Source organism: Anas acuta, chromosome 2 (assembly GCF_963932015.1).
Source record: "Anas acuta chromosome 2, bAnaAcu1.1, whole genome shotgun sequence".
Classification (NCBI taxonomy): Eukaryota; Metazoa; Chordata; class Aves; order Anseriformes; family Anatidae; genus Anas; species Anas acuta.
In genome coordinates this window covers 30,605,684-30,624,304 of record NC_088980.1, presented here as the reverse complement: position 1 = coordinate 30,624,304, position 18,621 = coordinate 30,605,684, and the positions used below count along the sequence as shown (strand labels likewise).

At 37.6% G+C, this 18,621-nt stretch overlaps 1 protein-coding gene across 7 annotated transcripts in view; it reads left to right on the top strand.

Annotated features, from left to right (window-relative positions):
• The first annotated feature begins 696 nt into the window (after positions 1-696).
• The window catches only part of AGMO (alkylglycerol monooxygenase), a 250,511-nt gene continuing 232,586 nt past the window's right edge, over positions 697-18,621 (top strand). For all 7 annotated transcript variants that reach the window (XR_011093792.1, XM_068674088.1, XM_068674084.1 and 4 more), the window contains exons 1-2: positions 697-867; positions 6,861-6,991. Coding sequence is in view for 6 of the 7 variants with exons in the window: in XM_068674088.1 (XP_068530189.1) it covers positions 739-867; positions 6,861-6,991 (260 nt within the window). In the remaining variant the exon portion in view is untranslated. The remainder of the gene's footprint in view (positions 868-6,860; positions 6,992-18,621) is intronic.

The window sequence follows — 18,621 nt, the reverse complement described above, 5'->3', positions numbered from 1 at the left end:
AATGTACAAAGCCTCTTGTTATTTCTGTTTCTGTAAGTCATTTTCTACAGGACACTAACACACATTTGTTTTCACTGTTTCTTTATATTTCCCTAGTTTTTACTCCTTTCTAAAAGAAAACCTGATAGAGTCTGCCTTCAGCATAGTTACATTAATCTGAGCTACATAAAATTGAACTACAATAAACACTTCTTAAAGCTAAAAAATAAAAACATTGAACAGAAGGAGTGCTTGGCTGCCCCATGCAGCTGAACAAAGGAGCTGACGAGCACACCTTGCCTTGTTTCTCAAAAATATAAACATATCGATTTAAAATAAATAAATAAAACTGCATTTATGCAGGACTCAAAAACTGAACAATATTTTGTGGTGGAAAAGTTTAAAAGGGGTATCTTGAGCTCTGCTGTTCAGGGATTTTGGAGGGTGAGAAGGAAAATGCAGTAGATCGGTATGCAAAAAGTTGGCCATCCACTGAAACAATGATGAAAACGAACAATATCAGTGATAATTTAAAGATCTGCATAGCAGCACGGTTAAAGGACAAACGAGAGGCTTTTCCCGAAAGCAGGCTGCGAGACCCCCACCGCCAAGGGGAAGCGAAAATAGGGCTAAGGGCCAGAGCAGGCGCGGGCGCGGTGGCTCCGCGCTGCGGGCGCCGCTCCCAGCGCACCTGCGGAGGCCGCGCAGAGCCCAGCGGGCGGCCGGGGCGGGCGCAACGCGGCGCAGAGCAGCGGGGCCATGGGCAGCGCAGCGGGCGGCCCGCGGGCCACCACGCCGGGACAGCAGCTCCGCGCTCTTTTCTACGTGCTGCCACCCGGGGAGAGCTCCTTCCGCACGCTGGAGGAGGTGCCCGACTACGTGGAGAAGGTGAGAGCCCCTTCCTCTCCTCTCTCCCCGCAGCATCCATCCCTCCCCTCCGCTCACCCTGCGTGCAGCCAATGCCTGCCTCTCTTCAAAGGCTTGGGGAAACGATGACTGCAGGAGAGCACCTCAAATAAGATTAAGTACTTTGTCTTTCTGTCTCCCTTCACTCCTGGGCTTGCTGGCAGTGTAGCCAAGTATTCTAATAATGTATTCTAAGTGAAGGCTTGGATGCTTTCTCCTAATATCAGTTTTCAGAGGAGCACCTTACATCTGAAGGTTGGTGCTAACATTGTTCACATTGGCAGAGCTGAGTGATATAATGACAGCAAACTGAACTGAGTAAACCAGAAAGCATGATGCTGTGTTGGGCTATTCAGGCTAGGCTTCTACCTTGCAGATCTTCAAACAAGCAAGCAATAAAACAAACAAACAAACAAAAAAAACACTAATAATTTTATATATATATATATATACACACACATATATATTTAGAATCACTATTTAAAATAAAAAAAAATACACAAAGATTGTTTAAGATAATTAGAACAAATATTTGTTTTGGGACAGTGCAGATTCCTAAAGTTTCAAGGCAAGAGTACAGAGGTCAGGCATGAGAACTCCCTTGGCAGCAGCATATCTCTCCCTCCCCTCCTGCCCTACTGGCTTGTCCGCTTTCCAGGAAATACCTTTGCACCCTTCTGTCCTACCTATTGCACATATCTTGGTACATATCTCAAACTGCTGTGCAGTAGCTGCTATTGGGCTGTAATGGGGGTGTCATGGACTGTGCAGAGTGGTACAGCAGTGTCAGCAGCTTTCTGGGAATGTCAGTGTTCAGCAACCCGTCACTGATGGTGGTTATCAGCAAACACGGCCCTTTTGGATAGGGTAAGCAGACAGCTGCTGCAAATCCAACCTGTGTACACAAAATATGGTCGATGGACTGATCCCAGAGGCATTTTGCAACAAAGCTATAGCACAATGGTCAGGCAAGTCTGTCTAGAGCTTGGCAGTTTTGCCTAGTCAACTGATTGCTTCCTCCAGCTCTGTCTAGTGCTTATCCCAATCCCTTTTACTGTTCCCACATTTTCAGCTGAGTATCATTCAATTTCTTGCTAGCACTGTTCCTTAACGTCCCTGAACTTCCTTCTCCCATGCAGACCTGTGCAATATTCAGCTCAGACCTTGGCCTAACCTGTGACTGTTGATACAGGGCAGACAGTTATGAAAGTTTGCGGAAGGATTCCTGATACTTCTTTGCATTATAGAAGTGTCTGCAGGCTCCTGCTCTTGTACAACTCCCTTGTGATAAGTTTGTAAGGGAATATGTACCTAGCAAAAGTTACACTAAAAAAGTTTTTCAGTTATAATTGCTGTCTGATAGGTTAGCCTATTATCTTAGGCTTATAGCTTAGTCTAATTTGTGCACGGTATTCTCTGGTTGTAGTTATATTACTTCATTTTTTTTAGAAGCAGGGCAGTTCCTGGTCTCTGCACTCTGCTCTGTTGGCATAGCTGTATGTTAAGGCCCCAAGTCCTGTTCAAAACATGGTCTGATTGGTTACCAACGACCAGTAAGCAATGTTCTGCAGTGGGGCCCAGGGGGAAATCACCCTTCCAGCTAGACTCCGAAACTCTGGGAAAAGGGGTCCAAATCCTGGACCACAATCATGGAATTCATTTTTATGCGAGCTTTTGTCAGGTAGACTTTGAAAACCTTTATTTTCCCTCAGTTGTAGAAAGAGAAGAGAAAGTACAAGTCATTTTTTTTTCCTCCAGTTTAGAACCCAACTCTTACAATGCATACCAATGCTTACCTTGTCCTTTCACAAGGACTCAAAGTATAAAAGAATATACTTTGCTTGCTCTGTTTCTTGGATTCTCTCGATGTTCTGCAGATGGGCAGAGGGAGTCCTTCTCTCTTTTTTTTTTTTTTTTTTTTTTTGTGTGTGTGTGTGTGTGTGTACAGTTTTCATGAACATAATTTCACTTCTTGTTACCTTCTGGAATTATCATTTATGTGCAGAAAAGACTTTAGTCTACTTTAGTAGACTGAAGTAGACTTTTAATCTACTGACTGTAGTCACTGTAGTCAGTCCCAGGAAGAGAGTGCGCTGTTCCTTCCTCTGAAAGCCCCAAAATGGAAGCACTAAATTTAATAATTACTGTTTTTCTTTTCTGTTTACTCTCTGTTTTTTAGAGCCTAAAGATTAAGTTCACATTTACACTCAATCCATGCTTCTAGGCTTTGCTTCTAAATAATGAGGCACAGAACCTGCTTATTTAATTCTATGTGAAAGTTGAGAATCTTATGTTATGAGGACCTGGGACTTTAAGAAAACAAACTGTTTCAAGGCTTGTAATAAAATCATGAATTTATGCTGACTTTCAACTTAGTATTATTTTTTGCAACTGTATGAAATAGAAATTGATTTAAAATGGTCCTTTGCATTGTGTAAGAATTGGTTACTTGTAAGGGAAACCCTTTATTCAGCATTCAGAGTAAGACTTCCAAGTTATGGATCAGTTATTCACATAAACCACAAAAACTAGTGCAAATCCCCATTAGGCATTTCTGCTGATGGGTGAAAAGAAAGCAGCTGGTAACAGAGTAAAACATTTGTAGATCAGAGGATATCGAAAGGGGCCAGCTTCCATCTCTGACCAGTGAGGTCAACAGTGGCTATTGCTTAATTTTGTGGGACTTTGTTTGCAGGGACAATACTTGAAAACTTTTCCTGGATATGTAGGAGTTACCTTTCCCCCTCATGTTCATTAAACATCTTAATTGTCATTTTAACTACTACCCTGCACACTTATCCCTGTCTGCCCTCCCTTACCCCCCCCACCCAAAAAAAAAAAAAAGACAACCAACTAACCATCCCAAAACCTAATGATTAGGCTACTTGAAACTTGTCTGCCTTACTGACTGCCTCATTTTTTCCTGTATTATTTCTGTTATCCTTCTGCTGTCTTACACTTCATCCCAAGATGATAAGCTGTTAGGGACAAGGAGTGCCTTTTCCTTCTGTTTTTATGGCATCTAACTCAATAATATCCTGATCTATGACAATAACTATTAGGTATTATGTTCACAGAAATAACATATACAAGTTCTGAGGTAGTTGATTTCTTTGATCTACTTTGGACACAGCATAATATGGGTGCATGGAAGAGAGGTAGTAATATCTTAGGTACCAAGAGGTATGTCATAACACTTTCCTTTCTCAAACTCTTTGATAGGCAGGAGGTTAAGACTGTCTGAATGTTTCTGTATCCTCCTTGCTGTGACACTCCCTATTTGTGAGTCAAAAAGTGGTGTCAAATATTTGGCTGTCTCACAGCTTCACAGTGGGAAGAAAATATTTAATGAAGTCAATGGGAAAGAAGTTGTATTAGTATAAAGCCAAGTATTTTAACTATTTCAGAAGTTGCTAGGTAAAGTGAATCGCCATGCAGTATACAGGAATTGTATATTTCCTGTATGTTATTTTAATTTCTTGAATAAAAGAAAGATCCCAGTTATTCTGCCCTGAGCCCTTTCAATTTGCAGTGCAGCTTCTGCTATTGCATGACTTTGAAATTGTCTATAGTCTGTGCTAGAGCTGGCTCTTAATGTTCTGGTAAAATCTTTCTTAGTGGTTCTCAATAATACCATTTTTATCTCTGATGGATGTACAGGCATGGCTATATGGCTTGTTTAGTAATTTAGGAATCTTTTTTAATTATATCAACTAGAAAAAAAATAAACATCTTATCTACTTAGAAATTATTCAGTTAAAGCAAAACAAGGAACATTTATATTTTTTCTAGGATGCTTCAATGACCTCTAAGAGAGTACATTTTTTTTTTTTTATTGATTTCAAATGTACAAAGATTTACCACACTGGTTTTGCTGGGTACTGTTTAGGATTTATCCATAAGCTTTCCTTTGTTTTTGAAACTTTTCTATCATCGGCTAATGTGTATCCCAAACAGGCCTTTAGATTCCTAAAGCACTGTTAAAGTTCAAGCTAGGCATCTAAATTAAAAAGTGCCATGTTGATATTAATCTCTGTTCATCTGTTATTGTAACCTAACCCTGAGCTGCTGCAGTTGATGAACTTTCATATTTCCTAGACACTATAAATCTCTCTCTGCTTGCATGGTTTGAATCATCCCATTCTTCTTTGACTGAGAAATCTGGTCTATATCCATCTTAGTCTCTTTGGTGTCCTAGCTTGGTAGGAATTCCCGGATCACATCTCACTTGGCAACAAAAATGAGCACCCTCCAAAATGCAATGGCATTTGCAGAAGCAACGTGCTTCTTCCATTAAAAAAATGTATAGGCAGGAGCAACCTCTCTCATACGGTGCAGTGTGGAAGGTTTCAGTATATGGATCTATATTTTTGCAGTGACTTGAATGGGACAGTGAAAAAAGTCTAAGGGGTACAGGGACCAGTCTAGCAGTGTGATGTCTCCCATACCGGTGAGTGGATAGTCTCACAGGTCTTGTACTTTTTTTATTTTATGCCTTAGTACCAGCAAAAAGGAGTTGTTTGAATGTCTCCAAGGTTACCTAAGCTTTTTCTGCAGAGCAAGGGAGGTGGTTTAAGGAACATTCAAGTTCACAAAGATCTGATGCAAATAAAATAGCTACTTCCTATAGATTCCTTGCTGCAGGCCTTCTGGTGGTGGTCTTGGTGTCTGATGTGCTGTTCCTGTCTCATCAGTTTTTCCTCCCATAAACTGCAGGCACTATTAGACATAAATAAATAAATAAATAAATAAATAAATAAATGCTCTGCCAACTACTACTCTTCAATCTTACCCTCTCCACCTCCCTCCCCTTCCCCCTGCTGATGCTGATGAAAATTTTAGAACAGCTGTAGCAATCAGTCTGCACTGATGAAACATGGTGTTTTCACAATAATTTTTGCCAGTTCTACCCCACTAGTCACATCCATACAATTCTCTAATGGGTGCTGTTCTTGGGCATTTTCATCTTGTCCATTGATCTGGGACTCAGAATATACAGTGTGAGCTGAATTGTAGACTGGAACAGTGTTGTGGGTGAAAAATGTTTGTTTTGCGCAGTATTATAGTTTTCTTCAGAAAGGCAGTAAATAATTTGACAGCTAGTATAACCCAAAAGAAAAAAAGGGAGCACAATTTCTACTTGATCTGGAAAGAATACAGGCCCACATTGGACTTTGTTTCATAGTTATTTCACATAATTCATGGGTTCTCTAGTTAAAATGCATATGGAAGAGCTGTTGCTATCAGCAGCAAAAAGCATGGCAACAGATATGTTAAGCAGAAAGTAACTCTAATGTATCTTTCAGATAATATTGTTGGATGCCAAATTCAGTGGCTGAACACTTTCAAATACTGCTTACATATTAAATTGAAAGCAGATTCTATTTTACCTTGGAGTTAGAGGAGTCCACAAATGTTGATGCCTTAACTGATTTATTTGAAAATAAGAAATGAGTTTGGAAAGGCTTTTTTTTTTTTTTTTTTTTTTTGATGCATTTAATAATTTATGTGCAGACAATAGAAAGTAATATGGGATGAAGTTAGTGCATTGGATTTATTCTGGTGGCATCTAAGCCTTGGCAGCCTTGGTCGTCCTTGTTTATAGTGTCCATGAGGAGCTTTACTTTATTATCAGGGTGCAATAGTAGCTAGAAAGATGCAAGTCAACCTGAGAAGTATCTGTCTGCATAATCTGCTCTTTGAATCATGTTTGGAAGAACCTTAAAGATTATCTAGGTTCAATCTCCCTGCCAGGGTCAGTGACACATTCCACTAGATCACTAAATCAGGTTTCCTAAAGCCCCATCCAACCTGGACTTGAACATTTGCAGGGATGGGGAATCCACACCTTCTCTGGGCAAACTGTTCCAGTGCCTCACCAGCCTCACAGTAAAGAATTTCTTCCTAAAGGAAACTGAAAAGGCAGATCTAATCCTACTTGTGTTCTGACTGCTTTTCTTCCATTTCTTTTTCAGAGTATTCCTTTCTTCATTGCTTTTATTGTGTTGGAGTTTGCTGTCAGCTGGGTTCAGAAGCATAAGCTGTCAGGTCGAATCAATGATGGCATAAGTTCTCTTTCTTTAGGTATCCTGTCTCGACTGCCAGAGTAAGTATATGTGTTATATTAGCTTAAGGTTGTTTGCTGGCCACTGAGAAGGAAGAAGAGAGAATTTAATGTATTTAAATTGTTAAATTATTGAAATTGTTATTGCTAACCCAAAGTGATTAAATAAAGCATCTAGATTTTACTTTGATAAATTAAGTTGCATAGAGAGCATAAATGTCTTTCTAATCTGTAAAACTAAATATGATACTTGCAGGATATTTTCCTGTTCCAATTATATTCATCCATATTTGATCTTGGCTGTCACCTTTAGTTGTTTCTGGGACTTCAGTTAACTGGTGTCTTAGATTATGTTAAAATCTGAGTTTTTTTATTAACCTGCAGAAAGGAGAGAAAAAGAAGTCCTTTATATTCATTAGCCTTTAAAGTAAAATTGCATGCATATAACCAAATAGAAATGTGAATAAACATGTGATTCAAAGCTCTTTGAACTCAGTCATGATCTTGTTTGAGTTCAGTGGACTTCTCAGAGGTTTTAATGCTCAAGAGAAATGTTGCAAACGTGATCATCTGTTTTTTTCTCTCCTGTATAGAGGTCATAAGATTAACCTGAATTACTTCATGGTGGATGGAGTTGTGTTTTAAAGAAATATACATTATAGATTAATAAATATTTAATAGTAGGGAATTCAGCAAATTCTTTATATAAAAAGATCTAAGTGATTTTCAGAAGCTCTAAATGCTTCTAAGGAGTATTGTGTCTTAGATCTGCCTTTTCATAAGATGAGCTTCCAGACGCTAGATTTTATTACATCTTTTCTGTTAAAAAGGGATTCAGTTTCTATTCCCACTGTATGAATTTACAGATTACCGTTGTTGCATATAATCTATTCATTACATGAAGAAAAGTTTCAATTATTTGAATTTGACTATACAGTATATTTTCAAGTCTTTAATTATTCCCACAGTTCTTCTGAATCCTCTACAGTTTTTCAGCCTTCTTAATGTTGATGTCTCAAGTGCACTCCATATTTCAGAATTTGCTACATAAGTGCCAAGTAATGAAGTCATTTGTTCTCTATTTCTACTTGTTGTTCCTCCGTTTATATATCCCAGGTCCATGTTAGTCCTTTGAGCCATCTTTCATCCCCAAATATATATATATAATTTTTAGATTGTGGCTTGCATTCCTTATTCATAGACAATATGTTCTTATATTTGGCCACACAGAAATATATGGGTAATGCATTTGATCAACCTGAATATTTTGAATCAGTGCAATGATGTCATTGCTACTTACAGATCCCTAGTTTTTGTCATTGCAGATTTTGCAAACAAAGGTATTGCTAAAATACATTAAAAGAGCACAGAAACAAAAAATTATCCGTACTGTCAAGTAGCGACCATTTTTTTCAAACATAAATTTTGAAATACATAAATCACCGAATTTGTAGTCTATTGATGTTTGAATTTGCACATTTTAAAAAAAATTGTAATAAAGGAAAAGTTTTGATAAGATCTATATACCTTTAATTTAGGTACAAAAAAACCTTGTGATTGATCATGTTAGTTTTCACTAGTAAGTGTCTTGAATGAAGTCATTTAGGGAGTTTGGCAGATAAATAATGTCACTTATAGACACTCTCCCAAACTTATATATCTTGAAATAAGAGACAATAACTTTCAGAAATTATCTTGAACTTTTGAGAAATATTCAAAGTAACATCTAAATGGAGAGTTGCATGAAGCTAGTTTTTGCAACTAGCGAGCAATCTATACTCAAACTATTTTGATATGATCTGTGAACCTGATGCTGAAGGAGAAACATGCAATTTTGTGTTATATTTTAAGCCATAATAAATTATATAAAGTATTAGACTTGTATGCACTGAAACACACCACTAAAGAAAGCTTACTCTAGTTTTCATGCAGCTAAAACTGAAATTATTCAAATATAATTTTTTCAAATTACAGAATTTTTCTAGACAGTCATATACTTCAGATTTACCATGATAAATGCTTATTTTTCTTATCTCAAATATTCAGGACTGATGAAGTTAGGGGGACTGAGATATGTGTGATGGAAATTTGAATGGTTTTGTGAGGTCTTTTGGCTGTATTTTAAGAATACTAAAATGCTTCAGGGGCACTTATTCCTGGAACGAATGCTTGTTAAGAAAACTAATGTTGCATGTGTAGAACACAGCTTAGCAAGGTGCTGAGTACTTTTATTATTTTGGCACTCAGTACTCTGCTGCAGAATTTGGCTTGTAGGCTAAGCAGTTTTCTTTTGGATAAGAATTATTTTGTGAAGTTATCTTGAGTGAGTGAGCTAAATGATCCTTAAGGACATAAACTTTGTAGGATCAGGCAAATCGGCAGTACACTTACTCATTGATACACCAGCACAAGAAGTCTCTTCCAGGTCACTTGTACTGCTTTCCTGGCTGGAAACACAAGACCCTTCTCAGCAGTTCTATCCAAAAAAAAAAAAAAAAAAGCTTTTACAAAGCTTTGAAATTTCTTACTGAATGTGAAAGAAACAGTTTACCCTTCTGTCTTCTGCTTCCATGGTGTGAAAGAAATGGGTCAGAAAAAAAAAGGAGGGGGGAAACTGCACACGCAATCCATTGCTAAGACTTTCACTTCAGTCTTTCCCTTTCAGGAAGAAAAAAAGGTAGGGAAAGCTGACAGAAACTGCTAAAACAATATTTCAGCAGAACCCACAGCATCAGGGGAAATAGTAGTGCAAATCATTAACAGCTGAAGGTTAGATTAACACACCATTGATTGTATCCTCTCCCAGGGACTAATTTTCATTTTCTCAACTAGCAGGAATGGTTTGCCACTTCCTTAAAAAATCTGTGGTTGAATCTAAAATGGTGGGCTTCAGTCTATTAGTTAGAATGAAGCTTCAGATGCATCATTGCAATGAGGTCTTTACATTGTATGGAAAAATTATTCAGCCTCTGAGTATGTTTTTCCATTTCACAGTCTGTATAACAAGTGCTGCATCTCTTGAGGGAAAACAATATTTATTCAGTGTTTCTTACTTCATTGTTGGAGAAAATGCAAATCATAAATTGTTGATATTCCTATGCCAAATATTAAAAATGTAGGTGCAAGAAGAAAAGTCTAATCAGAAAAGGCAATGTGGTTTGTTTTTAGGCTTATTAGACTCAACAGCATATAGAAAGTAGAATTGTTTTGTGTGTACATGTTACTTCTTGTAAAATAGCACATACATTTCTTATATATATTTTTTTTCCTTAACACATACTGTGCATTCCTTTGCATGTATGAATGCTAAATGTTATATGCAATGAAAAGCAGTTTGGGGGAAAGGGACACATTTGAATTACTAACCTTACTCCCTGCATCTTCAATGTTGGTGGTTAAAAAATTTCTGAGAACTTTTATTCTAAATAAATAACAAACTTCTCTAACAAACCATTGCCAGGAGACTTGAAATGCTGCTTTAAAAATATTCTCCCAAGAGAAAGTTTATTTTGGGTATAAATATCCACTATACAAGTATGTGCATTATTTCATATTGGCCCATTTCTTCTTTTAAAGCAGCAGAACATAAATCAAATCAAAAAGTGTTTGGGGGATAACTGAGGTAGGTACATTTTCAAACTAGTTGGGAAAGTCTCCATTCTTTATGGTCATGCTCAATTGCCAGTTTTTAGTGTTCAGCTCTGCAACACAGTCACACAGTGTGTGTGAGTTTATAAAGTGTATATATATATGTCTAACAGTTTTGTCAACAAATCTGCAATGAACTTTCCCATTTCTAAAGTGAACATTATTTTTTTTTCTGTATTAAATGTTTGGCTTTGTGAAACACAGGAGGCTGAATTTCTCCAAAGTGGTGTTGAGCATCAGAAAGGAATGAGAAAATGTTTTTTGGATAGTTCATGCTATTATGCACTTCAAAATTGCTCATCAGCAATAACTGAATCAAAGGAGGATAGATTTTGTTTCTCCTGTAAACCAGTATGGTTCAATTCTGTGTGTAACCTGGATTTTAAATAATTTTTCCGCAGAAGAAATACTGAAGAAGCAGTTTCACATACATATTAGGCCAACACTGCGGCCAAATGAAGGACCCTTGCCTGATTTGTACTTCTGTTTGAATATTCTTGCCTCTGATCATTCTCTCCCCTTTTGCTGGCATCAGTACTTGTGTTACCCTGTGCTGAAGTGGCCCAGGAAATACATCCAGCACCACCACCCCCTCCTCCCTCCGCCCATCATACTAACTTGGATCAGCTCTTACCATGGTTCACAAAATCTTGTACCAGAACAAAAAAATGAGCATGGAAAAAAAGCAGTCAGGGGTGCAGGATAACACTCAGTTCTTTTGTAATATTACTGAGTTATCCACATAAAATTATGTAAAATTGCAGTCTGAAAACAGAAGCTTTCAGTCCTTAATAGTAGTAGTGTGCAGAACTGATTAAAATGCATTTGTTTCAAATTAGTGCAAGCAGTTCACAACCCCATAGAGCTGGCATTGTTTTTGACAAAACAAAATACTCACCTTCATGGATGCATCCATTTAAAGTATGTCCTGGCTTCCTGATGCATCTACTAGTACTTCAGTACACTTATGAATGCAGAAAATTATAAGCTCATAAATTAGTGACTGCATCTCTTAAAAGAAAATTTGATACATGCAGTGTCTTGTAAATCATATTTCCACTTCAAGACTTATTAGCTAAATTTTTCTCTCCACATCTGCTTGAGTAAATCTTTGGACAGATGTTTACTTAGAGAATGGTCAGATGTGTTGCTTCTGATCCAGCTGCCCCCTCAGATCTGCCAACATAACTGCACATTTAATTGCTCCCTAACCTGGTCCTGACAAAGTGATCCAGCTAAAAGCAGAAACAAAAGCCCCCCAAGAACTATAAAAGAGGTGTTTAAGCTCAGCTGCATTCATTTTGACAGAGCAGGGTCAGGGAGCAGCTATGCATGCAATTATGCTGGCAGGTCTGATGGCTGGTAACCACCAGACTTTGGGCAGCGATGAGCAGATGGGGCCAAACTGGAAAGGTAATCACTTAACCTGGTTAAATTGCAAGTAAGGCTGCTGTGCCCCTACACCAACTGAACTTCTAGCTACTGCACTTCTGTCCTTTGTATGCTCATTTACATAATCGTTCCTTTATCTTGTACTGGTTCATGTGTTTATCCGATCCTGTGCTAAGGTTCAGTTCAGTAATGTGCTATTTCAGTTCAGTAAGGTGCTATTTCATTTCAGTATAGAAGTAATAAGGTTTTTGCTTAAAGCAGAAACAGACAGGCAAATGTGACTGGCAGCCAGCAGCTAGGCTGGCTTAGGCTCCACTGAAACTGCAGACACCAGCATGCCTGTAGCAGCTAGTTATGGCAATTTAGACACTACCTGTCATTAGATGTTTCCATAAAATAGTATTTTAATAGGTGACAAGTGTGAAGAGATAGAATCTACTCATCACCCCATTCCTCCCACACTTCAAATAGTGTTTTGTAGTTATATATTTCATAAGAATATCCTCCTGACTGCACTGTCCAATATACTCTGCTAATTGTTTCCACATTTTGCCAAAGGTCACAGCCCTCACAGCTCTGTCAGAAGAACAGGTTTAGCAATAAGTCACTAATTCTCCATAGGTAAAGCAGTCAGAGTAGGATAAACAGCTTCAGAAAGCGGGTAGTGCTGTGCACTGGAGCTGGCAGTGCTTTCAGCAGGCAAACCTGACTCTGGAAGGGAATTCTCTAACTTAATTTAGTCAAGCTCGTGACAGGGACTGTCTGCATGAATGATCTTTGGTCTAATTCCCTTTTTTGTTGAGCTGTTCCATCATCAACAAATTGAGTGGGATCAAATCAGTAAAGGCTAGGTTAATTAGTCCATGTAAGGGTTACTATCATCTTGGTGAATCAATTTAACACAGCTTTATAAATTCAGTATAAGCTACACTGTGCTTTGGACAAATTCAAATCTAGCTGTGCCCATAAAAGATGTTAAAGCTTCCTGCCTGCTCACTGACACCTCCCTGCTCCCCTGTTACTATCTCTCACCTTCTGTCAGTGGTGAGTCCTCCCCTGGCCATATCAGCTGCATTACCTTCAGGGCTTTAAAATGCATAACTTTGCAGACCTGGTTCATTTTGTTTGAAACATGCTGGAGAGCACCTATGTGAGCAGCGCTGCTGGCACAACACAGGAGTACCAACTAGCAGCTGTGGACAGGCTGCCATGTGTAGTGTGCTACTTTTTGGTGATGACTAAAGCAAGCTCTGAGCCAGAACACTGGAGTTTCTAATGAAATGATGTAAAAGCTACCAAACATTAAAGAGCAGAATTTTGGAGACAGACTTGGAAGAGTCAGGATATTCTCAAACTAATTGACTGAAACAACTGGTAGTCCCTACTATAATGTTCAAGAGCTTGCCATGTTTCACACAAGCCTGTCAGAACGCCAATTACTCTTTTAGGTTCTAACCTCTTACATTGAGACAGCTGTTTGCAGAATTCATATTTGTCTACATCTTCAGTGTTGCATTGTTACTTATTTTCTAGACACTGGACCCAGTAAATGTCTCGGCGATTTTGTGAATCTCAGAGCCCAGTTTCACACCTGCTATGTCTCTAGAAACAGAAACAAGCTGTTAACATTTGTTCTCAGATACATTTGTGCTCTTATGTGAAAGTACAGACTGTTAACTGAATTTACCCTTATTAAAAATATGTTATTAATTAAGTTCCATAATCAGAGGCTCACAAAGCATACCAATTTCCAAAGCCCATTAAATGTTGCGTATATTTTATTCTGTATTTCTGTATTATTCACTAAGATAAAAGCATGAAAACTGATGAAATTTATTTTTTTTTAAGCCCTCTAATTCTAAATTGTCTAGAGTATTCTTCTGACTAAAGTACTTATCTGCTAAAAGATATATTAAGTTTAAATCAGGATTCCACTAGATGGAGCACAGGGGTAGCATTTTTAAAGCTGGCCAATATAGTTTGCTGGGATGACAGTTATGGAAATCAGGGAAAAATCTCTCTTTATGATTCTGTAAATCAGTGTTACAGAACAGAAAATAACAGACTTGTACCACTGCATATAACATGGACAAAGGCAAACTATGGCTATAGAAGTTCAGAAGTATTACAGAAGTTGATCACTAGAAAATCTTACACAAATATTTCTTCTGATTCCATCATTTAATGTGCTATGATGTGTCACTGAAGCTATTTCACTATATTTTTACAGGCTATTGGAACAGTCATCTGTTATCACTTTCTTTGTTCTAGATAATTTTAGAACAAAACAGGGTTGAATTGACCTCATAACTTCTGCTTATACATGACCTTTGAGAATATAATATGCTTTCTGCTAATCTAACCCAAACCTTAATGCAAATTTGCTGACTTCAGTGGAACAGTCACTATTCTGCAAGTAAGAGAGATCAAAATCAGATTCTTTATTGAAAAAATGCACTAAGTAAGCATTTGTATTACACTTGTATGTTGATATTTATACAAATATTAAAAAGTCAGGTCTGTTCCCTCACAGAATGTTCTAGAATCTCCCAAGATTGTACATCCTGAATTTACTAGAACACAGTTTGCTGTTCAGTGTGCTGGGAAGGTATAAATATATCTAAAGAAATGACACTTCCATTCTTATAAAGGTAGAAAAACTAAGCTACAATGACAGAAACTCAGCTGTACTGAAGGATTTAAACTAGTATTTGAAATCTTTTAAAGATAATTTGTAATTAAATTTACCATAGGAGTGCATATAAACTTAGGGCAAGAGGTATTACTACCATGGGTTTTATTACTAAAGGGAGTGGAACTTTTCATGAAAATATTTAAGGATTTAATCTTGGATTTTTGATTGATTGCTTCTTTATGTCTGAAAGAGCAAAGCTAAATGATGTGACATAATTGATATAGGCATGACTTTTTAAGAAGCATGACAATGACATTTATTCTTTTGCTTTCAAAGCCCGTTGTTTCATGTTTAATTCCACCCACTAACAGAAATTAATACTAGTCTCAAGTTGGAGGATAAAAAGTGAAGTGCAGCAGGAACAGGGCTGGTGAAGAAAAGGTCAGCTCTGTCAGATGAAATCTTATGTAATACTGCACCTAATACAGCTGGGGATACCAAACTCACCTCTATTTTATTTCTTTTTGCATTTATAGTTGTTTTGTTTTGTTTTTTTTTTCTTCTTGAGGAAAAGTGGGAACTGCATTATTTAGACTAAAATACCAGAGAAGAAAGCCATACTGAGGAAGAGGAGAGGCTTTGATTCAGCTTTTGTGTCTGGTGGGAACATTTTCTCAAAATATAGGTGCTATTTCCTGTAATCAAGGGCTTTCCAGAGTTTGATAATCATTTCCCAGCTGTATCATTTTGGTGAATTATTTTTTAGCCTTGGGTTATTTCATGACTGGTTTTGCATATTAAGAATAGGAGAGGATCATATTCATCTTGATGATAGAAAGCAGGGAATAGAACTCCCACAGCTCTTTCTCCCCTTCCCTCTACCTTGTGGAAAGTTTGGCTTTGAGCTAAAGCGTGAAAAAAGCCTTGACTGCAGTATGTCAGGCGTATTTCAGCTCGATTTGTGTCAACCCTAATAAGTCAGCTGACAAGGTAATAAATTGGGTGTCTGTTCAAGACCTGGCACCTGTACAGGAAATAAAAAGGGATTTCAGTTGCAGGAAGGTTTGCTTTGTTTTGCAAATGGACATTTTCTCAAGGCTTCTCTACCTCCTTCCCCCTTCTTCTCTTTACTGAATTCTTGTTATCAAAATGTTTATTTCAATTGTGACTGGAGCTAGTTTTTCATCCTGAAAAGAAAGCTTTCTGAGTGTCATTGGAAATGGAAATCCTTATACTTTCCACTCTGAAACAAAGGCTTACAGAGCATTTAATTATTCATGTATCCTTCTGTTACGTATATGGCCTGAATAATTTCCAATTACAGAATAGAAACTGCCTTTGTTCAACATTTTGAATCTTTACATTGATGTAGTATGCATCAGTCATTAAACAAATGACTTTGTTTAACCCAGGGAAACAATGTATATGTAATATCTCACTATTTTTAATGATAATATAACCTTGTGACCGGGGTGTCTCAACGTATTTCCTCCTGTGTCTGACCTCCAAGGATGCAAGTCTGTTACAGCTCCTGAGAGCTGACCTTTTGTAGGTCCAGCTGTAGAGTTGTGTTTTTAGCTCAGGGGACCCAGGATGAGTCCCAGTGTGATGCGAGGGGGTGTCTGCAGCAGTGACGAGCCTGAGTTGTTTCCCTGGGGTCTTCACTTTCAACACACAACTCTTCCTCCATGCTCAGAGGAGAGACAACACCTATTGTTCCCTGATCCTTTTCACTTTTGGGGACTGTCCTGGGGACCATGGAAGAGTTCCCCTGAAAATTAATTTCAGGTTCTAAGGTTGATCTGTGAGGTGGAGGAAGCAAAACAGGATCTGGCATTCTTTGCAAGGGGTCAACTGTGTGTTCATCTAGTTGAGTTTTCTTCACCTTTTCCATCTTTCATTATTCCATTGGGATCTACTGTAAGTAGATCTTCATGTCCACATGGAGAGTTCATCTCCCAGAATTTCCTTCTTGGACTTTTTTAATTAGAGGAAGTGATAATCTGACCCAGTGGAAGGAGAAGGGGGAAATGGTTTATTTTAAATAGTATATCATATATAAATATATATCATATATAAATAATAAATCACCTTTAAGTAAAACATGTATGATTTTTAGACACAGAGAGATGAAAAGCCTCTCTCAGTCAAAACAGTGGCAAAAGTGCATTCTTTGCACATAGTAAGATTATTTTTTTCAGCAGAAATATTCAAAATCCAAGATAAATCTATGTAATGTGTATAATAAGGCTTTCTATGCGGTATATGTGTTCTAGGATTCATTACTCCTTATGCAGAAGATTGGGCTAGATGACAAAAGTCCTACCTATCTGCTTCTGTCATATTTATGGTTAAAAACTTACTTTTAAATGAGGAAAAAGTTTTCATAAGTTCTCTTCAGTGTTTTCAAGAAGTGAAAATGTAGCTTGAGGGAGAAAAAAGGGGCAATATAAACCTTTAAAACTCCAAGTGAACTTTCAGAATCTAATTGAATGCAAGCTCTGGACTTTCCTATCTATCACACTGTAAATTTTTTTAAAATACTTACCTAAGCAACTCTTCTTTCTGCAGCATTGCATAGTGATATGATGGATTACTCCAAATTAATTAGAGTAATCAGCTAACGTTATGTTCTGTAGAATTGTGATTCAAGCATGAAGGAAAAAATAAGCAAATTCTGACTTCTACAGCAAATTGTACATATAAAAATGTGTTGTGAGGTTAGCTCAAGTTTTACACCTTGGCCTTAGCTTGTGGAAAAAAAAAAGAGAAGACTCTAGGGTGAAATACAAAAAGCTGATCAAAAATGGAGGAAATGTACCCGTTCACATATCTTTGGATGTACTGCAAAGGCATTATATGTTAATAAAAGCAAAAGAATAAAGTAAGAAAACAGTACCTAATAATAACTGATACTATATGTTGCAAAAGGTGTTTTAAATTTCCTGGTCATTGAAAAGATGTCAAGAAATGCCCATTTCTTTGTGTTTGAATAATATCAGCTCCCTTCTGACCTGTTGTGAAAGTGCTTGAGAATTTATACCAAACTTTACAGATGCCTCATGAGGTGAATTGCAAAAATCTGGTTGGACACATATAATCTTCTTTAAAAATATTTACAGAAAACAGCTCTTATGAAAATTAAACATGTTCCAGGTGTGTATGGCCCAACTTACGGGCATAGCTCACTTGTTTTTGAAGTGGCAGATACACCTGCCTTTGCAACTCAACAGAAATTCTTCATCTGCCAGCTACCAAAATGAAACTGTGTTGGTTTTGTTGTGTTTTGTTTTTGTTGTCTGAGATAAACTGAGATGTTTGTAGTACATGTAAGAATGAGCTAGTTGCAGGTACGATGTGGTAGCTGTCTGTGAGGAAAACATTAGTTGTCGTCTTCCCAAGCAACAACTCCTTGTAAGGCTTCAGCTTCTTAAGATAATATGGTGGGTGTGGTAATATTTTGCTTGTTGCCTAGTATTGGGAACTTGGAATTTTCAAATGACTTTGTTCCCCATTAATAGATAAACTATCATCACAGTCTCAAAATGTTTCCTTCTAATATCATTCAAAATACCATTACGGGAAAGAGTGCTAATGCTGGGATCATAAAAGTACTGAATGGATGTTTCTGCAAAAATATGGAGGTGAGGTGACCAAAAAGTGAAGTGAGAGCATGGGGGATGGTTCATAAGCTGAAGCAGTGACATTTTCTGAGGTTCCTTCATGTTTCAGTGCAGCTACCGAAAAAAAGACAGTGCATGGCCAGACTATTTTCAGGGACATACAACACAATTCTCACAATTCTGCGTTACTAGTAAGTGTATCTGAATTTTTTCATGTATGTGAAACAAGTTTTTGGAGGAGACGGAGTATAATATGTCCTCCTTTAGTCTTGCAGGTTCAAGTATTTTGGGGGCTGTGCAGTAAACTAAATCACTGAAATCATCTGTATCAAAAATAATCAAGCTGAAAAAGGTGACAGGGGGGAAGGGCGTGG